Raw genomic sequence first — 25,045 nt, 5'->3', positions numbered from 1 at the left:
CAAAAGCATCTCGAATATAAATCAAATTAAATGCTCTTGGTATAATAGTTAAGTGTCAAGATGATCAAATTATGGGGTTCTTATCGAAATGGATGCAGGAGCGAAGAATTGAAACTCATAAATGTTTAATTTCATTTTCCTACCTATATAGGTACCTTTCATTTAACTATTTAGGAACATGAAATTGGCTGAAAATCTAATTTTCAATACTTCTTCGGGCATCGCTCGGAAGGAGGACTTCTCTTTTCCTTTTGCATCGAATAAAAGTGTGGAATTTTTTTCCGACACAGCCTCTACTTTTTCTTTAAAAGGTATCAGGTGCAAGAAGGTTGCTTTTGAAGGTTTTGTGTTTTGTTAGACTAAAGAAATGGTAGACGTGATTTATCATAAATAAATTCTCATATATTTTTCAATATAATTTTTGTCGACAATAATTTAAAGTAAAACGTGTGCCAGTGCATACTCCAAATGACACACGTACTTAAACAGATAAAACCAAAAATATGTTGATACACAATTGCGAACTAAGCTGTTGTAATATTAACCAGAGTAATTATCTAAATCCAGAAAATATATAATATCCGGTGAATAAGTACACGCATTTGCAAATAAGTAGATAGGTAGAATCAAGGTGCTATTGTATGCATGCATTAACGTCTTAAGCATGCATACGATACGTCATATCAATGTGCTAGTTTTAAAGTAGAGTTTAAACTCAATCATACTTAGGTAACAAGACGAAGTAAATTATGCCTAAGATAAATAAATAATCTAAAAGGTAATTATTCACAAATAAATTATAATATCACTTTCAGCTTTAAATGTTTGCCAACACAATTTGAACTCGAACAGAGGAACTTCTTCATTCACTAATTCAGGATATTTTTGTTAATTTTTTAAGGTTTGAACGAAAAATAGGTCATAAGTATTGCTTATTGCACTATTTGATTTTGAAGAGAATCTAAATGCGAATAATAAAAAAAAACAATAAACAAAATAACGAAAAAAAAGATCAGAAACTAAATTTTCTCATTTCAACAACTTTGTTTGAACAAAGTTTGGGGGCTTCTATTATAGATTATCTACTCTAATCTAATAGGAGACGAAAGAACAGCGAATAAGCTAAAACTAACATTGTCGTAGGTAATCACTTTAAATATAGGCATAGGTTTAGTGTGCTTTAAACGTGTTGGCAAGAGGCACCTACAACTAAGCAGTAAAATAGGTACATCAAAAACTTCTTTATAAAGACATCATTTCCGCTCAGCTAACATACTGTACACATATGTCAAGACTAAGAATCTGACAGGACACAAGCGCGCCCGACAGCACTAGAAACAATGAAATTATAACGTATTGATTCCACAGTTGGCGTGATAGAAACTTCGCTAGAGTTTCAAATCGCCCGTCGTTCGTATGTTACACAAATCACTTAAAGCACATTATATACACAAAAAAATAAAATTACTATATAATTTAATGAGATGCAAAAGAAACGAGTATTCATTCAACAAATGAATCTTTACAATAAAATCTCTAAGCATTCGAAGTCTTTTCGGGAAGGAAATAGATACAGCCCTACCCAACAATGAGAGGCGATTAAAGTTGTCCACGAATGGACGTTCATTAATTTTGTATCAGGAAGATAAAATTTCGATGTAGCATTGTGACGGGTTTTCACTCCGGTAACAAACTCGTTGCACGGAGGAAATCGATCGATGGGTAAAGATGCATAATCGGGGAGGTATCAATGGGTTGCTCTACGCGAAACTAGCCTTCAGCTTGGTGAGAGCTGTGTTTAAGTGAAGCATTTCCAAGTTCAGCTGAGACATCAGGTTGTCTAGCCTGTCTACGGAGTCCAAAACTTCGACTTGCTGGGTGTGGGGGTTGTATCGCACTTCGTATGGTCGAGACATCGTTGAAACCCATTTCCTGGAACAAAGAATAATTCAGGCCCATTAGTCGAATTTTATACAATTTCCGAGCGTTACGATATTTTATCAAATTATTTCAGATGGCGCAATGAAAGAGTGGCGACAGGTGCTTTTAAATGAAATAAGGGAGTAGCAACCCCGTGGGGGGGGGGGGGGCTGTGGGAGGAAAGGGCACTGTGGCGGTTGGGCGTCGCAGAGCGCTCGAGAGCACTATGAAAGCGGCTCTTATGTATATTTATGTACTTCTGATGGATTTAGTCGAGGGGAAAATTCAAATCGCATGGTTGAAAGACTTGAATTTTATCACTTCGCTTACACTTTTTCCCCCGCAGAAATACAATGCGCTTTTTGTCTCTAAGGTTGTTAAGAGATTTTTCCTTTGAACTTATCTCTTCGCCTCGACGGCTATTCAATACTGTGGTACTGAGTAAATGTTTAAAAGCACACCTTTAAATATCGTATAAATAGTTACAATGAGTGTGATTCACCATTTACTTTACGGGTCTTCTTTCATGCGGAAAATCCAGCCTTCGTAAAAACTCAAAATTACATTTTTAAATCGTAAAGGCACTAAACATTTCCTAGAAAATGATTTATTTCCATATTTTGTCCGCGTCAGTCAAATATTCACTTTCCGTGACTCCTCAAACTTGTCCACTTTGTCGATCCACAAAAGATCTACATCAAAAGCTACGCATACAACTATTTCGACGTCCAAGTAGCTTAAATTGCATAACCGCCGAAAAGTAGGCGTCCTAAATTTCAATCCATCAAACTAGGTGTAGAGTTGATTATATGCTCACCTGAATTTTTCTTTTGCATCTTCGAAACTTTCAGCGACATAGTAGATAGGTTGGTATTCCTGGTCCTGGTAGGGTTGGACAGCAGTGGTGGAAGGGTCGAAGGGTCGGTGTTCTGGCTTGTCAGAGATAGCGTGGAGGAGCTCTCCGTAGCTAGACAACAGTCCAGCTCCGTAGGCCTTCACCTTTCCGTTTTCCTTGCAGAGTCCGAACTCAACGGTGAACCAGTAGACCTGGAAAAGACCGCAAAGCAAAAAATTAAAAATCGAATGATCGTATAGGATGCCTTCAAATTGAAAGGTTTGCCAACATTTTGCTGAAAGTCGTTACATGTTATCCGCATAATTTCACTTTCTCACCGACTTGCTTCCTCGAATCAAACATTTACGAGCAATCATTGTTAAAAATTCAAAGTTGGGCTGCTACAGAGAGAACATTTTTAAATCAACGAAAGGAATCATACTTAGAATAATTTTTACAAAATGATTTTAATGATGCACTTTGTTCGGTGATTATTTTCCCTTTATTGAGAGTTTAATTAATTACGGATCTAATTTTTGGAATTTGTAAATTGAAATAACTGTGATATTTACTTACCGTGGATAATTTTTCGATTTCAGCATCGGAGGCTCCAAGGGAGGCCAACCCAATTTCTTGCGAGAATTGAGCGAAGGCGGGGTCAGCTAGCAGGGGCATGTGACCAAGGAGCTCGTGAATGCAGTCACTGAAACAGAAACATTTTTTGTCATTTTTATTTCTTAAATTTTAAATTAAATAATACGTTTTAAATATCGATCAACAATTACTATTTCACACTGCAATGCAGCGTAATTTTTCTCGAAAAAATAAATTGCTTGGGTCAAACTGTGCCTACTTAAATGACCGACGATTTTTTTCCATCCCTCGATTAAAAGCGCAATTTCATCGACGAACTCGTAGGCGTGTAAAATCATAAGGGATGGGAAATATCATCATGGAATGTGTAAGAGGAGACCCTTGCGATATTACTTCTGGATTGCAGCGATACTCGTCGTGAAATGACGAATAATTCGATTATACGGCCGGGGCAGAAAAGAGACACTTAGCTTTGTTCTCACTCTATTCACTTAACGCCCTTTTAATGAATCTGACGGAAGGGCTGTCGTGAGCGACGCCCCGCGAAAGGGGGCAGCACACTTCCGTCGCTCCAAAATACCCCCCTTTTCCATCTCAGGCTTGATGATATAAGTTTCTATCAAATTTCCTCTCCCAGAAGTACCTATTACCCCTCTCCGCCTACAATGAGCCGCTCGCAATTAATTTTTTAAAGGGGATTGTATAGCTAGACCCTCGGTGATATTTTCCTCATCGGCCCTTGTTCAAATTTTCGTAGAACCGTCATTTGTGTATTTAATCGTTCCTTGGAATGCGACGCTTATTTCTTCGCCATTGAATGCAGGTCGATGTGAAAGCCTCAACAGTCAACCCCCTTGCTAGAGCAAATTCCGCATGGAAGTAACTCAGCCGCATCGGAAACTGCCAATTTTTTTGAATTTACTTTGTTTCGTTTTGTTTCAATAATTATGAGCTGGCCCAAAATATTTCCACGAATTGAGGGAAAGGAACAGAACAAGATGCAGAGTACAGAACGAGAACCCTTCTTCTAAATTTTTGGTGCGAAAATATTAAGCTGGAATACAATTGCATTATAAAAATGGCGAAAGTTTTTGAAGGAATGAATGCTTTTTTTTAAATTTGAGAATTCTATGAAAGACGAAGAGAAAGTTAAAGAAATATTCTTAATTCGTTATTTTTCGAGAAAAGTGAAATCATGCAAGAAACCTGCAACGTCTCGGGTTGAGTTCCAAACTTTCCGAATACCTTTCGAATTACGCATGGAGCGGAAAGTTCGGAGGTAAGATACGCGAGTCTTTGAAAATGATTTAAATTTTCTTTCCAATTTTTACTCCACCAAGAATTACGGGCACTTCGAGCTCTTCCCACTCTTACCGGTATAAAATTGCACATGAAGTTGGAGAGTCGGGGAAAAAATGGAAAAGCAAAGTCGATACGAGAATGTGGTTGCGGAAAGGAGAAGAGTAAAGATGCGCGACGCATGGAATGTCAACAGGGTTAAAAGGCGGGGGAGGGGACGCTGTAATCCAGAGGGCTGGAGGCGGCGGAGGCTAAAAGCCACGGGAATCGAGTCGAGGCATTTTCACCGCTCATTGAGGTAATCGCTGAAAATCGTAGCGGCGTAGGGCGGGGGGCGGGAGAGGGGGGCAGGGGGGGCAGGACCCCGAGGGAGACCCTGCTCCCCGCTTCGGAGGAAACGGAAGTGAGCCGCGTTCAGAGCTAGATCTGAGACTTATTTCCTTAGCCACTTTTATCCTCTTAGCCGCCTCGGTCTTTGTAACCTCCCGATAATTGACTCCCCCCCCCCCCTCCCCGTCCGAAGAGCCGTAGCGGATTGTCAAATCATTCATAACCTCTCTCATCCCCTATTTTTCTCTCCCCCTGCCCCGCCTTTTGACTGACACAATTTTTAATACGGTCTCCCGACTTTGATCTCACACGTCCCTGATGATATACCCCGTGAATAGTAGAGAGTATGCGATCAAATGTTTCAATATCTAAACGTTTTCTTTAAAGCGCTTTGAAAAATTAACCAACTCTTGAACTTAGTTGTCTCAAGAGGCATTTCAGCATCGTATTTACGGATGCAACTTTAGCTAGGTATCTTTAGTCGGAGGATCGACCGATGGACGCAATGCCTATAATATGAACCTTTCGATGCAACTATTCCTGCTCGAAGGATGCCTGTGTTGCATATGCTAAAAACTGAAGGCGATTTGGTTTTTTTTGGTGCACGGAAGAGTACCTAAGTAGCGTGCGGTTCCGCGCAGATGGTGAAAGAATGACTTTTTCTGCTCATAGTTGTTGAGTGTGGGTTTAGGTGGATAAAACACACATTTAGGTGGATTAAAAATCAGTTCGGCTGATTTGCGAACCATCGTAAAAATATAGTAAAAAGGAAACTTACGGTTCTACGGTGTGGAATGGGGTTTTCACGTGACGCACGTATTGTGTGCTCTGGAAAACACGGAATGCCAAACTGGCGAGGAAGTCTCGAGCAGTGAGAAGACCAGCAGCTGGACGCAGGGTGAAACCAGTATGTTCTGTTAACAAAAAAATAGGTGTAAGGAACTTCATCTTCCAACAATGTAATCTAAATTTCTATGGGATATCAGTCTATAATGAGATATTTCTCCACGTGGTCACGTTAGGGCATGCAATAGATTATGCAACTAACTGAGTACCGTTTCATTCCGTTCTTAAGGTAAAGCTCTCAATGAAAATTTCAGGAAATGTTTACGATTTTGTGTGATTTCGTGAATTCATCGTTGATTTTACTTTGTAAAGTTGGAATGTAGGTAAAAGGAACTTAGGAATGATGAAAAACATTAGCATGGCGTGCTTTGCCTCATGTCAGTTGATCTGCCATTTAAACCTATGGAAAAAGATCGATACACTGGGTGTTCGCAACGAACATACCTTCAAATGAGGAAATATCGATAATCGATCATTCACGCCACGCCACTAATAAAAAAATGTAGAAAAACAAACTTACTGTTAAGGAAAGCGGACATTTCCTCGAGTTGAGGGATCTTGTCTTCGCGGAAGATGCCTTCTTCCTGGAGCATGGCAAAGACCTTGCGGTATTCGGCACAGAAGTGCTGGGGCATCAGTTCAAGAACCCTCTTGAATACGGCTCCCCAAGTCTGAACTTCGGTTTCAGCGTAATCGATGACAGGGATTGGGTCTCCGCTGTAAGCAAAACGATTGAATACATTTAGAGAGGAGCTCTTGAAATTATCTGCTTCCAAATTAGAGTTTGTAGGCTAACATAAATAGGTATTGAAAAAGTAATTTAAGGTGCAATATTAATGTGGGAAACTTGACAGAAAAAGTGCCTTGCTAAATATCGTTCAATGAGCTCCGATGCAAATAACACAGAAGCTGCAGATTTTGTATCGTTCAAAAATGAAGGCGTTTTGAGCTCCTCGCCGCTAATAATAGCAATATTGTTGGCTATCGATTTTACTTTTGTCATTTAGCAGCTTTTGTATTGGGTTGGTACAGAATTTACAATTAAAGCACCTCCTCTTTTTCTTCCTTCTGTCAAAGATTGGCAAAATATGGTTTAGAATAAAGGAAAAAATGAGGGAGAAAGACTTCTGCATACTAGCTTTCATTTGGAATGAATAAAAATTGTGATATAAACTGCTCACTTTTCCCTTAGTGTTTTCCGACAAGATAGTGTTTATATCTATTAAAGGCAATGAGGAGATTGCAAGTAAACAACATGTGTTAAGCATCATCTATAAAAGAGCTACCATTGAACTGAATCGCATAAGGGCACCACGAACCTTTGCATGAAACAATTTTTACGTGCAAGTTCTTCATTTTAAACTTTCCTTTTTATGTTGAATTGCTTCTTTCAAAAGGAATTTATTTTGGGTGAGGGATATATCAGGATGACAGCTTTATAAAGGTACTTAATACTCACTATTTGTATTCGAAAGCAATGTTGGCGATTTCCTTCCTGCGCTGGCGGTACACTGGGTCAGAGAATCCTGGGTGGTTCATGTCTAATTCGGGTTCGTATTTGGTCATCAAGTGGTTGCAGTTGTCCAAATCGCGAGCGTGTCGGGGGAACCATGGGTCTGCACAAGGAGAAAAGAAGACATATTGAACAACGTACAGTTTTAATTTAACTCCAGGTGATAGAGCATTGCCTGAAATGATCTAAAAATATGCCAGCACATTATTCTCGATGAGCATGTATACAATTAAAAAAGCTCAAATGAACGTGTTTATGCTGAAAAGAATTATGTGCATAGGATTCGCATGTAACATATGTCCTTTTAGCATAAATACGTCCAAGTACAATCTATTATCAATTTAGCTTGCACCTCAAAAAATATCGATTGTTTTACATACATCAAATGGGATGTCAACCCCTGAACGTATGCCCACTGTTGCCGAATTGCAAGAATCGCCTCTTATTGAAATTGAGGGGCTTGGAGGACAAGGCGCATGAGTGCATTTTTTTAAAAAATTGAGATATTCATGATTTCAAGTAAAACTAGTCTTTAATGCATATCTGTGAAAAATTCGCTCCCAAATTCCAATCTAACTTAACCTAACCTTCAGGCGTTGCCAAATTTCCATTTCTAAAACACGAGTTTCCAGGTAAACTTATGATTATTTTTCTTCCAATTCTTCAGATAATGTTGCTTGCAAGTTCATCTAAAGTTCCTGAAAATTTCTAAGAAAAATATTCATAACTTCCCTCAAAAATAAACATTTTATTGAAGGAAATTTGGCAACTTCTGAATGTTCATATGGCGTTCTTCCTTAGGACGGCAGAACAAGGGTTTATTTGGACAAGGAGCCGGGGGAAAAGATGAGACCTCATCGGAAAACGCTAATCGCGGATGAAATAACGGCACAATTAACGAAGCAATGGCGGAGGATGACTCCGTTGTCTGGGACGAAAACAAAATGCCTCTTGAATTCATATCTGGTCTTATTCGCCGTGGTTCGTGCCTGTAATCCCACTTTAATTGCACTCTTTCCGCTTCTTTGACAACCTTCACTCTTCATCCTTTCAATTACATCGCGCAGCACACGCCCTGATCAACTTCAGCGCGGGCCAAACGGTACACACTCACAAGAGTGGATACCGTGTATTATGTAATCGATTATTTCCCTATGCAGAACTTTCATTCATCGTTCGACCACACTTAAGACCCCATGCTTAAAGACCCCACACAGTTTTGCCCCGAAAAGTGAACGTCAGGATCTTAAAGCCCTGCATAGACGATCAAATTCCCGAACCAATTCCGATCAAAGTAGCAACAAAGTGTCGGGAGTCATCAGTCTCAAACTCATTAATTTGCTTAATTTTTTACATGAAAACTTGGCAGAAATGTTTCCTGTGGCAGGAAATGATGAATGGTGGCACTCCGTTCTGATCTTACTTTGAACAAAAAATTTCAAAATTTGATGGTAGATGGTGACCACCAGTCATCAGCATGTCTACTTTGATCGGAATTGGTTCGGAATTTGATCGTCTATCCAGGGCTTATGAATTGGGATGAGCTTTTCCAGGATCTCATTTATAGCAAATTCGAAGATTATTTCGCGACTTTTTACTCACCTTTTACGCTAACTTTGTTTTCGGTGAGGAGGTTGACACCACCGAGGGAAGCGGACTGGCGGAGGGTGCGGATGAGGTTTAGGAGGTCTCGTCGGGACATGTCCACTTTGACCAAGATGTCAAACTGGATACCGTCGGACTTCGATGGGCGTGATTCCATGTGTACGACGGTTCCCTTGAAGTTCTGTTGAAAAAAAATTTTAAAAAATCCTCATTAGCCTCACGAAGTTTGTGAAATTTTATAGTACCTACTCACACCTGCGGCACTACTCAATCGATTCAATGGAGAGAGAAGTGCAAGATAATATGTATTTTAAAAAATCTGTTTTGATTTAATCATCGCTTTATTAATTTACATATTCTGCGATAAAGAAAATTCGCAGACAGACGGAGAAATTGTGATATGTGGAAAAACCATTCATTTTAAAACGTCGGATGAAGTCAAATTCGTGCACAAAATAGCAATTGGCAGTTAAATGTATCTTGCTGGTAATCGGAGAGAACCGCATAGAGTTTTAAAGTAAAGGCAGCCGTTTTGTATATGTATTGCGCTGAGATTCAAATCATACCACATCGTGAAAAAATAAAAGTTTGAAGAACTTAAAAGACGTAAAAATCGGAAAATTTACAAGAAATTTAGCTGTCGGTTTTTCTTGTATGCACATGGTGTGCCCAACGACTGAATTTTTTCCATGAGCAAGTATAAAAGCCGGCGGATGGATGCGTGACCTAATTAGGAGGTCATGCGATCAGGCCTGAAGGTTTCCTCGGACGAGTTTTCTGAGCTCCTCGAGATTCCTGCGAGAATTAAATCCTCTGAAACGTGTGTTTATCTGAAAATTACTTACTTCGATCGTCTTGAGGACTCTGGCCATGGAGCCCATTCCCTCGCGCATGTGCAGAACAAGGGCGGCTCTTTGAATAGCATTTTCAGCTTCCTTACTCTCACTCGCGGCGTTCAAGAGAATGACCTCCTCTTCCGTCAGGCCGGCGTCTGTCAATCAACACAAATTCAATGCATGAGACCTATGTATCCAATCTAATTTTTTCTTCTGCCCGCTCCAAACGCGCTGAAGGGCGCGCGTCGATAGACTCGCTCGAGGTCGCTGCAGTTTAATTGACCAAGTTCAAGATAATGGTGTTAAATTCAATAGTTTCCATGAGCAACCGTAACGCGCTACAGCGTTATCCGCTCTGGTTTCCTACCCTTCTGTACTTCCGGTTTCCGACCTCGTATAAATAGGCACAGACCAACTGAGGGGCTTGGAAAACAAGGCGCATAAGTTCAGTTTTTGCTATTTCAAGAAGTACTTGTTGGAAGTTTCGGAATTACATGGAGCCTCATGGCGGAAAGAAAGTTCAACCTGACTTCTTGGTGCTTAAATATTGGAACTTGGGAACGAATTTTTCGCAGAATATGAATTAAGACTAGTTTTACTTGAAATCATTAATATCTCAATTTTTTCAAGCATGCACTTATACGCCTTTTACTCCAAACCCATCAATTCAGAGCTACATCTCGAAAGACATCGATTATGCAATTCAAATGAGAAGCATCGAATGCTTCAAATGATAATAAATCGATCAGCTCACTGCCTGCCAGCAAAAGAATGAGACTCTAATAAAAAAAACTCTGCCGATCTGGTGTTTTTGCCCGTTGCCATACCCGATTTTTCATGCCTTGATATACTGTCCTCAGTCTGAGATTTTTTCAATCATTTATTTCATTTGTACGCCGGCCGCGTTTTTCTGATTGCTTGTACCGAGATAGCTTCCGCAAAGGAACAGAGAGGAGACAGGTGACACAATATAAAAAAATTACTAAACTTTGCTGGCCGTGAGAAAAAGATCCCTAGTCTATGGAGGCAAAATTTTCGGTGGAGCGATTTTTGTCGTGTGGGGTTGAAAAATCGGATTCAGAAGTTCGCACGGAAAACTTCCTCAAGATTGAAAGCGCACTGTCATGACTGGGGCAGAGCTTACGGTGACGCAATATGCCGTGCTAAGGAAGAACGCCGTATGGGCCTTCAGGCGTTGCCAAATTTCTCCTGGCAAATCTTCAATTTACAGGAAAATTTTTGAATATTTGTCTACCGATTTCTCAGATAATTTTGTTTGTAATTTGATCTAAAACTTCTGAAAATTTCAAGGAAGAATATTCATAATTTTCCTCATAAATAAAAATTTTATCAAAGGGAATTTGGCAACTCTCGAATGTTCATACGGCGTTCCTCCTTAGCACGGCAGCAATGGCGTAACAAGTGGAGCAACTGGTGGCGAGAGGACCCATCGGTTGCATTTTAAAACGAAAATTCTGTTAGCGGGCGGGAAATCGCGCGCGGCCAAGTTATGAGTCGGACGTGGGGACGTGACGGTAGCACGTCATATCCGTGGAGGCGGACGTCGGTAAACCACTTCCTTTGAATTATCAGCCGAAAGCTGCCCAGGCAAAAGCCAACACTGCAGAGCTTGGACGGGAATGGTGCTCATAATGGAGCTCAACATAACACCCCTCCCTCCTTTCCCTTTCTCACCACCCCATACTTCGGCCCTTAAAACCCGGTTGCCACTGTGTGAAAGCTATACTCGTGCATTTCAGATGAAAGCTCAAAAACGTGTGTCTCAGATTTTGACGCCGGAGACTCCTAGTTGGGCGTTCTTATAGTTGAGGGAATTATAAGCGCATTATCTCGATCAACAGGAACTATGGAGCACGAGAGTCCTAAACATAAAGAGTATTTTAGCCCAAATACTTTAATTTGACTTTTTCCACGCAATTTGATCGAAATTACATTTTAAACTTTTAATTTTTTTCTCACCTCACGAAAATTGTTTTTGCAAAAATCTCAGATAAGACTAATAGTTTATTCCTCTCATAAAAATTTTAATTACGGAAAACCGCGATTTAAGTGAGTTTTAACGATTTTTTTTTACGGTAGGAATCTCATTACTATGCGTAGAAAAATGTGAATAGTTTGTTGAGATTTTTTGTTTTATTTTAACAGAGAGTTAGTTTGGAAGAAATGAGTCTGCTCTCCTTTGAGCCCAAATAAAGTTCGTCAAAAATGGCTTCGATGTCACTTGATCTGTCTATCATTCTAAAAATTTGGTACCGAGTCACGGGCGAAAATTTGATGTTGAATTTCAATAATGCCCCTCCTAAAAAAATGAAAGTTAGGCAACACTTTGGAGAATAAAATTGGGAAGCTCTCAAAGGATTGGACGGCAACAAGGTGCTGCCGTCCATGCAAAGGGCCGACTGCAAAAGTATTCCTGAGGAGCAATTTCCTCCAGTTAAAGACGTAGCACCTGCCTCCTCTTTGTTTTTCCCACTGAAAGGTTCCGCACAGATTTTGAATCCATCTTGCCTGAAGAAAATTGCGCTATCTCGAATTATTCCTCTCTCTCTCTGTGCCATCCCGGTTCTATTAACTCACATCGTTTTATTCCTCACTTTTCTGTCACCGTTTTCTTAGTCCCCGCTTACATTTTCGCGTATCCTCGATTGTGCATCCTTTCACATCGACACTGAAATGTTTAGTTTCTAGGTAAAAAATATAACTAACCTAGTTCCGTAAAAAAATCAGGTTTAGGGCTCATAAGAACCTAAGGGAAATACATAATTATTTTAAATTGAAGAAGAATAAGGCGTTCAACTATTAGTCATGCTGTTTACGAGTATTTGAACTTTTCAAAGTCGTGTCATTTTTCAGTGTTTCAATAGTTTCCCTCCTGCTCCTTTGGGTAAAACATTTACCGGGATCGTAAGATTCGTTGAAAAGCACAACAAAACAAAGATAACTACGCAGACAGCATTCTAACAATGAACATAGAAAAGAACAACGAGTGAGTAGTCTATGTTGCATGCACTGAAAATGAAGGGGTTTTCCCACATTCAAAGTCACCAAGCCATAATCAATACTTTCTCTCATTTTATCATTTAACGAATGATCATAATGAGGGCGTGGATGTGAAAATATTTCATTTTATTTTTATTTTTTTTTTTATTTAAAAAAGTAAATGATCAATCTCTGCAATAATTTATTTCAAAAGTTTTTGCTGCCGTTAAATAGAAAGAATACTACAAGGGTGTGGGAAATTCCTCCTTTCAGATTTCACTCGGAGATAAGTTACGATCATTGTTCGGAAATATACGAAGAGAAAGAAGAAGGAAAGCCGAACTGTCGCCGCGAGCAGAGGGTGTGTTCTTTGTGAAACAAAAAACGTGTCCACACTTAACGCGTCGGCTTAAATTTTTTGCTGAAATAAGAACGTAGGCTGAAATCGCTTCGAGCTATCTGTAAAACTCACGGATCGTCGCATTTTTAATGAATATAATTTCTGGCAGCTTGCGAGGAGGATATCAAGGCTCCTTTCAGCCAAGGCCATTTTCCTCCGTTTTTTACGCGACTAAATGTTTTTATGAGTCCATCTCAGGTCTTTGGCTGCTAATTTCAACAAAACTTTTCCCGCCCGATTGGTGTGATTGATGACCAACGGTACATCCATTAAATATTTTTTATTTTTTTCCTTTGGTATTGATGGGACATGGCTCGATGAAATTGAAACTGGGCGTTTGTACTTAAGTTATTACGAGTGTTGGATTTTCTTGATATGAGAGGAAATGTAGAGAAAAAGATCGCCCACCTGATTCCTCTGGAGATTCTTCCGTGACAGACTCTTGTTTTGGCTCTGGTTCCGGCTCAGATTCCTTGACGGGTTCCGGGACTGGTTCGACAACCGGTTCAACAATTTTTGGTTCTTCTAATTTTCAAAATAAAACGAGCAAAATAATAATCAATAATAAATCAACGAGATAAAAAATAAAACGAAAAAGCGTGATAGAAGCAGGCAAAATACGTTTCAACGTGGAAACTCAAATTATTTAGTATCCACACGGTGAACCCCCTGGTTTGGGGTCAAAAAATATGGATTGCTTTGATATTTAACACTTTCCAATATTTTCAAGAAAATTTTGTAAAATTTTAAGCCGTAATTCGTACTTTTGATGATGCCATGAGCGTTTCACCATTTTGAGAGGTGGCAATGACAACGCTTTCCTTGAATTCTCAATTTTTCGCCCTCAAACTCTGAATTGCTGACAGAGGGAAAATTTTTAGGAATTTTTAGGCGTTTTTTGCGCTTTTTGGCGCTGACTGATGCAAAATTATCTCTCTAAGCTGTAGGATACTCACTTAATTTCTTTTTTCTTGCATTGAGAGGAAAAATTTTACCTGCTCCGTCACGAAAGTAAAAATATAAAAGAAAATAAAGGTAATCAAGGGGAAAAAATTGATTTTTAAAAATTGAAAAATAACGAAATGAAAATGAGCCTAGGTTGTAAAAACAGCAGACAGGACAAGGCCAAGTCTTTGCAGGATTAAGGCAGGGATTCAAGGCTAATTTTAGCGCAATTTCATGTTTTCCCGCATTTTTGACTATTGTCATGTTTTAAATTTAGCACTGAGAGGCACGCCACAAATCGACAGGCAACACCCTCAAACAAGTTTCTCTGAAGCTGTACATATTTTGCAGCTGATTCCGATCTAATTTTTATTTTGCTTCCATCTTGATATGTTTGTCGGTGGGCAAATTAAAATAAAATTGAGTTCGAACCGAGGGACAGTTTGGCCAAGTAAATGTTCACGCAGTGAAAAGAAGAAACGTTAATTTTTTGCGAATGGAGAGGAATATTACGAGAGAATCTAAAAAAACGTGTTGGAGGATTAGCCTTACATGGGAATAGAATGCCATTAACCTCATCAGAAAACAAACAAGCACTGACTGAAAAATTGCTTAATATGGCAGATTTGGAAAATTTTCAGTCGGTTTCGAGAAAAAGTAAGGGAGCCTAACATGAAAGTGCTGGCCCATCTGCAACTCGGTCGTGTCATTAACCTCATTAGAAAATAAGAAATGATGGGGGGAAAAAATGAAGAAATTCTACCATTCCTTAAAGAAGGTAACTAATTTTTCAAGAATCAAAGGAAGTCCATCCCGAATTTACTACTCTCTTCTCGTTCAATGTGGGTGTAGTGAGACGTAATTAAATGAATACCAACCTGTTACTTGAATGGTCTGTGCAGTCATGACTGGGACTGCGGACACGTCTGTGAATGATTCTGGTGGAAAGAACATAAAACAGAAAACGTTTAACATGCTGTCGTGCAGTTCTACATGAAAAAAAAAACTTAGTGAAAAATCTAAAGAAATCATAGAAAAAAGAAAAGATCAAATCAACAAAATATATCTAAACACTTAATCAGAACAAGTGTATTTTTCCTAGACCATATTTTTGAACGGCAGGCACATTTGTAACCGCGATGCTATATTGCTATATCAAGAGATTTTCCCAAAATCCGGGAAAACTATCATTAAACGGGTGCATTTTAGAATAAATTAGGCGACGGTGGTGCACTCACTGCGCAGGCTCCACACATGATTCTACACGCATCAATCGTATAAGGAAAGTCGTAAAAGGCCATAACTGAGCTTTTCGCGCTCTTTAAAGTAGAAAATCAACTTTTTATAGCCTTTGTCCGCGCCCTGTAATAACCGTGCTATACACAGGAGCTGCAGGCCCGGAATGGCAGCACAATAAGGAGTGGCTTATTACCTGCGATTTTCACTGATTAAATTAATTTTTTAATGTTAAAACGAACTATGTCCATATCTGGTGACCCTCAGAATTTAAGCGCTCTTATGAAGCTCAAAGCTCACCAGAGAATGGACTTGATAAGTTTTAAAATCGACGGATTCAAATGGGCCCTAACGAGAATCTGCTGCCGCATTGATGCAACCAAAAAAGTTTGTTAGCTCTTCTCAATGTAAAATCTCATTTTGAATGTTGCGAAATTATTTCTATATACTTGAAAATTCTTAATCATGCAAATCAAAAATTAAAAGTACGTACACTACATTTATCAATTAAAGTACGGGACAAAAAACTCTACTCAACAATCATGACTAGCATAAATAACATTGAAGTTTGCGGGAAATTTAAAATAATCATTCGAAAATTAACGTGGTTCTGCTTAATTTCGTGGATGAGATTATTAGTTATCTTAAATATTTAGATCATCTATAAAGTTTACGTTAAATTCAATACACGGGAGAATGTCTGTTTGCAGATCGTGAGATCGTGCGTTCAGCAGAGCAAAAAGGTAGAATTAGTATTCTTTACGCTTATGAAAAAAATACTAATTCACGATCAAAAATGACAGATCAGGGGTCACTTAATTGAAAAAAATCAGCTTCACGATGAAATAATCTGATTTTTTATCATAAAACGCTGCCTTTTTCTAGGCCGTTTAAAAAATAGTATCTTAATTGGTTTTAAATGCGAGCATTCTTGATTTTCAAAGGAATTTACTTACAGTGATGGCGCTTGAAACAGAACCACGTTAATCAGGAAAAATAGAAAACTATTTGGGAAACTTACCGTTTGATCGCTGTCTCGCCTCTTCCAAGACACTTTGCTTAGTTTGCTTTACCACGAGTGATTCGAAACGAGCATCGTCAACCAATGAGCGGCGGCGTGCTGGATAACCGTTCTAAAACACATAACAAAACATTTTTTAAACATTTGTACAGAAATCGTTCATAGGAGTGAGGGAGAAAGCATTAAAATTTATGAAGCATTGCTGTACCCCCTTAGAATCAGACGTATTTTGCCATTATCAAGAGGGCACACAACGGAACTTATACGTTTTCTGAATAGGCAACTATAATTGCACTCGGGATAGTTTGTAGTATACCTAAAATAATGAAGGCGCATCGTACCCATGAATTTGCTCGGTATCTTACAACTTCCGCTCGACTCAAACTTTGCAATTCTTCTCTTCCGCGTCAGGAAACATCATTGACTGTGCAAATTTTACCATATTATAGATTGCTACTATATTTTAAAGAAAATTACGAAGAAAATTATCCAGTGGCACTCTCTAGGGCGCGATCTAGATTCTAGCGTCACGTACGACGAGTAGGGCGGGCGGGTCCTGCATTCGAGAGCGGGCGACGAGAGGAAATATATTTATTACATTCATACGAATGTCGACACGATAAAGTACTCTATATTTTATGACAAGTTGGGAAGTGTTTTTGATGGATGAGCCCTGATGTCGGGCCTTCCGCCTTTAATTCAAAACACTTGTTGCATCCCGCACTGCGGCCCGCCAGTCAACACCGCGGCCTGGCCCACACTCGGTGCCGTTTCACGCACTTCAACCCCTTCCGACCAACCCTCTTCACCACCGGTCATTACGCCCACCCTCCGAGTGTTGTCTCGTCATTAAGCCGGGCGTCCACTCGTAACTGTCATCGTCGGCGAGAGCCCGCTCCGGTTTTTCGGCCTGCATTTTTTTGAATACGGAGTTTCACGCCATGCTCGATGTAGAGATATTGCATATGTATGTATATGTATTTAAAAGCTCGACTTTTAATTTATGGGCGATTCCGAAGCTATGCAGATTTGTGAGGAAATCGACATTTTTTTAAATCAAAAACTGAACGCGAAAAGTTTAAGGATTATCGTCCATTTTCCCGTTTTTTTTTTTTCACGAAAGGACGTAACTTAGTTTCAACGTTACAAAATTTCCCATCCGAAATTGAATTTTTCATCAAGAGTTTCTTGGGCATTCCCAACTGAAAATTTCACTAATTTTTACTCTGATTTATGCAAAAATTAGACAAATTTTGTTAAAAAATTGTACGGGTACATTCTTGTAAAAACTTAAAGTTTTCAGTCAATTTTGCAACCTAGGAATGGAGTTACGCTCCTTCGTCTGGGGAGCACCGATTTCAGCACGGAATTTGCGACGGAGGCAAAGCTCGAGGGCCGCCGTCGCACAGTGGAACGAATCAGTCGGAGAAGTTGGACAAAATGTGGAAACTTCAACAGCTCATATCTTCGTTAGCACTAAACGTAAATGTTTAAAAGTGAGTCCAGTGCGATCTCTTCTAAAAGTTACCTTTAAAAACACCCCTTAAGACTTTTGATGTGACAAAATGAACATAAAAATTTGCAGGCTCATTCAAGAATATTATGTCCGACTCGACTATGATATCAGTTGATTCCTTCCACTGAGCGCCGCACAGTGGATCGAGTCAATTAGGGAAGTCGGACATGAAATTTTTGACTAAAACTGAGAATTTTGGTCACATTTTAAAGTGTAAGGCGTGTGCCTGAAAGAAAATTTCACAAAAAAACCAATGGAACCACTTTTAAGACCTCAAAGTTGGGTGTAGACGAAGTTATAAGCTTTCAAAGTTTCAAAATTTTGTCCGACCTCTCCTATTGACTCGATCCACCGTGCGGCGCATGCGACATCGGCGCGGTAAACGGAGGCTCGGAGCGGCGCGACGCAGGAGCGCGAAGAATGGTAGCGACCTCTGGGAGCGGCGCGGTAGCCGCGGTGGCGGGGGCCGAAACTGGGTCTAGATCACTCTGAAAGTGAGTCAAGGCCCCGGGAGCGCATCGCGGTTTGTTTTGGTCCAAAAGAGCCGTGAGAGTTGCATATCCGCCCGGCGCGGCTCGGCGCCTCCGAGTCTCGCGCCGCGCACCAGGAAATGCTCCCGTTGCCGCCGAGAGTTGCGTCAGCCGCGTCGGGCGTCGCGACGCCTTTGTCACCGCGCGCCCCGGCGCCCCTGCCCCTGCCCCCGCCCCCGCCGCGCTCAGGGTCAGCCGCGCTCCAGCTAGCGGCCGCGCAGCCGCGATCAGGTGATTTTGGGACCTGATCGCTGATTGCGCCCGGCGCGTCGCGGCTTCCTGTTGGGCCGACGCCGACCGGGGCCGAAAATGGGCCCGACGGTTGATAAGTGAAAATTCCGACGGCTCATTTTTCTCTGAAAAGGAAACTAAAAAAAATACCTCTCCGGAATTTTCGGCAAATGTCGTCAGGAAAAGAAATGATGATTCCTTCATTGATGTCACCTTTTTCCGCTTTCAAAGTTCCCGTCACATTAATCTGAATTCTTTTGATGCAGTGAGCAACAATAGATAGGAAAATTAAACGTTTAATGCTTCATTTGGAGTCTTTTTAGCTCTGTGAGAGACATGCGTCCAAAAAGTCACTGATTGGACGTATCGTCGCTCCTCCGCCGTAAGGGCGTATCTCTATTTCCGCAAGATCTCCAGAAAGCATGAACTGATGTGTAAAACAGGGCTCTCGAGGAAATTAAGATATGCTCTTAAGTCAGAGCGGCGACGATACATTCAAAACGAGAGTTCTAAATTTTGTGAAGGATTCATGTTCACGTCCAGGGACATAGTGAAAAGTTTGGATTGTAGAACAACGATGAACTCCTCTTGCTCACATGACATAATCATTTTTGACTGCTCTCCTTGTCTGATGGTAAAATTGACACTCAACACTCAAGGCGGGAAGTTTCACCCTCATTATTTGCGAGGATCCACACCGGAGGGTGTTTTGGACGTCAGAGGAATCCGGTGCGTCAATTAAGTACCTAGTTAGGATTCGCTAATTTTCAGCAACAACAAAAACACCGCCGGCCATGACGAATATGAGAGGTAACTACCGGCTGAATGAGCATCTTTACACGAGAATACGAGTTGGTTGCATAACACCTTAGGTCTAAGAGAGAATACACTAGTTGTAAAGTTATGGCTCCTATGATTTCTCTCACTGTTGTTTTTTTCTGTGCGCGGGAAATTATTTTCGAATTTCAAGTCAATCGATGGGTCGTTTTGTGCGTTGAGCTACAGAGAATTTTGAAACAATTTGCGGGGAATTTCCTTTGACAAAGTGGTAGGGTCTGCTTTCGTGTCAAACTGCGAGGAGATTGTAAACGAGCGAAATAAAACAACATGCTAACCTACATAATAACGAAAATTCGAAGTGGCTTGATTTAGCAAGCGTCAAAAGCTCCGCCAAGGTGAGAGAAGGGAGAGTAAGAAATTAAATCTTAAATCATGACAATCACAACTGGATTCATAAATTCATTCGGGGCAGTGAGAGAGCCAACTAAGTGCAGAAACTATCGTAAAGGTCGGCAATTGTTTCGAGCTGGACCGAACAGTGACTCGCTGCAAAAATAATATTTCCCATTGCGCGAGGAGACTTAATTATGGCGAAGAAAACGGTTGATTTAAGGGGGTAATTAAGTTTCAGGAATAGAAAACCACAATAATTAAGAACACTTGACTATGTCACTGGCCCTGACGCTGTGATTCTTGCAGATACAGCCGTTAACAGGCGCTGCCCCTATTTTCCTGCTATAAAACCATTAGCTTGGACCATCATTTGGACGTATTTCTGCCAAACGGAACTAAGTGCCTTACGACGTGGGCCCTGTAATGCATATATTCGAATGGGTCTCAGGGCTCATGTCTTAAAGCACATAGTTCTGTTTGGCAGAAATGCGTCTATTTGGATAGCTGAGAATCAAACTAGCCTCATCAAACTAACGAACTCTGCCACGCGAGGGGAATTGGAACTTTCAGGGCTCATGAGCTAATGAGACTCAGGATGGTTTGATTTAAGTCTTATTCTCGGTCTGATCGGATTGTGTACCCAAGTGATGCGCATCGAAGTTTATAATTAGCTTCAATTTTTTCTCCTTCACACATGATAACTCCCCGTACACACGGGACCGTTTACAACTCACATAGGCTTGCACGCGAACGTACAACGTATACCCATGATGCTTGAGGACCTCCTCTTCGAAGACCTTCACCGATTAAGTTACGGCTAAATGTATGCAGTTTATTTTTAAATTGATTTTTTGTTCGCCACGATGTGACTCGAATTGGGCCAAGCGTATCCATCAATTCGGAGAACACATTTCAATGTACCTGATTCATGCTCACAACTTTGAATTTATAGGTACGATGAGTTCGTTCAAGAAAGTTACCTTGCACGTGTTCATCTTAAAAGTTTGGCTGAAGAATGCAACACGCGAGAGAAAATGTCTCTTGTAAAATCTCATGAAAGCTGAATTTGAAACTATATGAAATCGCTGTTTCCAATCCAGCCGTTACTCCCTCGTCAGATATATCCCTCCTGTTTAGGGAAACTTTCGCATCAGGATCTCTCAAAAAATTTAAGATCATTGTACCGTCGAAAATTTCCCCATTGATTTTCCGAAGGAAAAAAGTAGGGAATTTTCGGCGAAAAAGAGAATTCCTCCTTCGAGCTGGAATTTCTTCTCTCCGCCACACAGTGGGTCGAGTCAATAGGTGAGGTCGGACAAAATTTGGAAACTTTAAACGCTTATAACTCCGTTTATACAAAACTTCGAGGTTCTGAAAGTGGCTCCATCGGGTTTCTCGTGAAATTTTCCTCTTGAAGCTCTCTTGGAAATTTAAAATGTGACAAAATAAGCATCAAAATTTGCAGTTTTAGTAAAAAATGTCATGTTCGACCTGTCTTATTGACTCGATACACTGTGCGCCAGAAGTTTAGCAAGACTGGGAATTTTTCCGCCGTAAGGGGCAATTTTCCTCCAGGACTAGAGTATCCCCCCGCCCCGAAAAAGGACCGACCGAGTGCAACACAGAGCGGGGGTGGAGCTCTCCAGTGCTGGTGCACCATGGATGCTGTATCTCGGCTCATTACGTAACGCGCTGAGAGTGTATTTAAGGTGCCCGGAATACCGTTGAGTTATTGCCCGCAATTGCCGCAAGGTCGTGGAACGCGAGTCATAGCCTCATAGCTCGATCGTAAGAAGATAATCAAGGTCTCGAGGATTCAGAAGCGCACGTACTCCTCAGTGGTGTGGCGTGCTTTGCGATATATCGAATGATCTGCCATTTAAACTTATGGAAAAGGATCGATAAACGGGGTATTCGCAGCGAACACCTTAATAATCGATTCTATACCGTAGGTTTAAATTACGTATCAATCGATATATCGCAATTCACGTCACGCCACTGGTACTCCTGCTGAACAGGATCCACGTAACTCCGCGGGAGCACCAATGCAGATAGGTCGTTTTTACTCAGCACCGCAGAAGTGGTGAGAGTACTTACATCGAGCATTGCGCTAGCGCTTGAGCGCATGGACTCGGTAATACTCCAACCTCACTTTTTGACCCTGGTACCAGTTTTTTTTCCTTTAACTGTCTCACCTGCCATTCCTCAAGCGCGGGCTGGGCTGGTGGACAGTGGTCAGACTGGTTGCCTACCTCCCTCATCCCTGGCGCTATATCACACAATGGATCGAATTCCCACCGCGAAACAACTTCTAGAACCTCCTCTCCCAAAATATACACGATTTAAGAGCTGACTCATTTCAAGTAACAAAAATAGTGCTCAGTGAGAAACGCAATGAGTCTTTTACCCATAGAATGAGGAATTGATTTGGTTTCGATTAATTTCCTGACTTGAAGTTAAAAAAAATTTCCACCCTTTTCGCACAAAGTACTTTTTTGCCTATAGAATGGTTCAGCTCTTTTGTTCTTTTGCATGCATTTTTACGATTTTTTCGTTGTACGTTTACTTTTACTACCACGGAAGGGGCCACAAAATATCAGCCGTTGCCAACTTTGTTTAAAAATAGAGATAAAATGTCGGTCATCTCTCTTTGTATCGGCTCCTCAGCCTTCAAGGAAGGAATCAGACTCATTACAAAGTTACGGAGTTAAACTCATGATTAATCGGTACAAGTAACCACACCGTGTTGCACACAACAGAAAGGGACCTCTGCGCATCCGCAAGAAATCACACACCGATTACTCGAGCGTGCGCTAATGATCGGATCCCCAATGTCAGACGCTTAATTAAAGATCGGAAAAAAAGGTAAAGAAAAAATATCACGCGAATCTTCGATTTGAACCGTGCTTTTGTATTCGTCATTACTTTAATAGGTGTTCGAGATGAATGTATATAAATTTATAGAAACAAACATCAACTTGTGTCGGTATTCGCGTGTTAAAAATGCAGGATTTTTAACAAAATTACAATTTCTTGATCAATACGTTTCGGAGGAAAACTTTAAAATGTAATTCATTGCGTAATTTCGTTGTCAAATTAAAAAATATCTTTAAGTGTAAAAAATTTAATTTTGCATTGCTAAGAAAGAGAATTTCAATGCCATTGCCCGGATTTCCTAATGAAAAAAAAATTGAAATTTTCTGAAGATTTTCCTTTTTTGAAGATAACTTTAAAGAAAAGTTTACTTTGTTTTTGCTGCATCGACCTCACACTCAAGCATTTTAATTTCTATGAAATCTTTTCTTCCGCCATGAAATTCTAGTTCTAGCTATTGAATTTAAACTTTTGACACTTTGAGCTTTCACCTGATTTCAGGTGAAAATAATATTAACGCCTCTTTGAGCCTCAACGTCAACCTCGAAATTTTAAAACTCTTTTCGAAAAATATCAGCAATAGTGAAGATTCCAAAAGCTCATGCACAGATTTAAAAATTTGAAGTAAAAAAATTTCGAGAAAATTGCTAAAATATTTATCCTAGCATTAAATCCCTCTCACTATCGTCTCTTCCACGCTCATTTTTTAAAGGACTTAGATTTTATTCCTTTCTGCGGAAAGCGAATTGCATTACTATTATGTTTGAGGTACAACTTCTCCATTAAATGCCTTCTTTCCTCCTTTACTCACTATAACTATGATAAAATATTGAACACTTTCTTGGGAGCATCTATATTTTACGCAATTGTTCCTTGGCCGCCCATGCCTCAAAAATATCCGCTCGAGACTGACCCTCTTCCAAATTTTTCGCTGTAAACAGTGTGAAAATAAAACATTCCCTCTACGATAGCACTTTTTGGACTTAGAACTTTTCAAGCTCACGAAACGAACATAATCGCTCGACTCCTGATAGTCTCTGATTGCTCTGATAGACAAGTTGAAAGTTTGGGGTGGGAGGGGGGTGGAATAAGCATATTTGACAGGTGCTTACCTCAATGCTGTAGGATTTCTTAATGGCGAACATTTCCCTGTTCTTCTGAGCAGCAGCTACGGCCATCATCTTGATAGGGTTTTCTAGGTTGTTAAGCACGGAAACTAAAAGTGGTTTTGAGGTGGTTGTTGCGTGGTTGAACGCTGCAAAAGCTCCAAACTCCAGGCTGACGACTTTCGCAGACTTTGAGCTGGCACAATCGACAACTCGTCTATATCTTGAGAAATTCGTTAAAAATCGAAGACACTTCCAAACTATTTGCGATCGCGAAAAAAAAAATGCAAAACAAAAACTTTGCGACCCGATCGGAAAAAAAACTGGACAAATAGACTTGAACTCGCTCTTCGCTAGTAACTTCTCGTGACAAACAAGTGTGTTTACGCCGATTGACCACTCAAACGCACGAACTCGCGGTAAAGAATAAGACAGAGTTTCCAGGAGTCGGAACGGTATATATAAAGCTGGAGCCTCCCTCCGCCGCTGACGCCCTCCCACTCCGCTGCGCAACATCCCTGAAGCTTCTGCAAAACTCCCTCCGCCCCACCCCGCCCCGCTCCGCCCCGGCGCGGGAAATCCGTGACGTAACGTGACGCTTAGTCAGCGCCGAGGAGCGCCACCACGCTGGTTTTTTCGACTCCGCCGCTAGTGTTTGTTTACATTCCGGCACCTGTTCCGCGGTCCTTCTCGTGCAAATCCCGCTTTACAAGTTACTCACTGTCCGCCCCGTGTTTTTCGCGGAATTTTGTGATTTTTGAACTTTTCCACGTAGTTTTCCCCAGCTCTGCGTTTCTTACAGTTTCCCTCGGTTCCGTAAGGGATTTTGCCATTCTAATTGGGACTTCTTCAACGTGCCCCTTTCTGCGTAAGTGAGAAGAAGGATGAACTTCACTTTGCGCCATTTCCGGACTTGCGATTTTATTGGAATAAATGTTTTTTGCTGATCTCGTCATTTTGATTTTAATTTTAAGGACTCTTTTTGGTCAACAGTTCCAGTTCTTTCATTCTTCAAGAATAACGTGAAGTGTGTATCGTCTGAAACAACGTGCTAAACGAGTGAAATTGAAAAAACTTTACTAACATATTGATGAGTTAATGGGGTTAAAAATTACTTTTTTACCACCTTCCCCTCCGTATTTTAAGGTTTTCTATACTCTCCGAATGAAAATACAAGGATGCAATTTAATCGAAAGTTTTCGAGCTTTTATGCTTTTAATACCGCGATTTAAATT

General features: G+C 40.5%; 1 protein-coding gene across 2 annotated transcripts; it reads right to left on the bottom strand.

Annotated features, from left to right (window-relative positions):
• Nucleotides 1–380: 380 nt before the first annotated feature.
• Nucleotides 381–24,254, bottom strand: ple (tyrosine hydroxylase ple). Of its 2 annotated transcripts, XM_019061986.2 has the most exons (12): nt 23,817–24,254; nt 16,381–16,492; nt 15,002–15,061; nt 13,587–13,703; nt 9,788–9,933; nt 8,940–9,123; nt 7,284–7,440; nt 6,345–6,541; nt 5,757–5,892; nt 3,332–3,458; nt 2,738–2,967; nt 381–1,932 (listed from the first exon to the last, which is right to left on the bottom strand). In XM_019061986.2, the coding sequence occupies exons 1-12, from the start codon at nt 23,883–23,885 to the stop codon at nt 1,761–1,763; spliced, it is 1,707 nt and encodes a 568-aa protein (XP_018917531.2). In that variant the 5' UTR covers nt 23,886–24,254; the 3' UTR covers nt 381–1,760. The 2 variants fall into 2 exon arrangements, with proteins under 2 accessions (XP_018917531.2, XP_072154041.1); XM_072297940.1 differs by lacking the exons at nt 13,587–13,703; nt 15,002–15,061.
• Nucleotides 24,255–25,045: the final 791 nt, after the last annotated feature.

The sequence above is a fragment of the Bemisia tabaci genome, chromosome 3, assembly GCF_918797505.1.
Source record: "Bemisia tabaci chromosome 3, PGI_BMITA_v3".
Taxonomy (NCBI): Eukaryota; Metazoa; Arthropoda; class Insecta; order Hemiptera; family Aleyrodidae; genus Bemisia; species Bemisia tabaci.
Note: the sequence above shows the minus strand (reverse complement) of the source record. Positions and strands in the feature narration are given on the sequence as shown.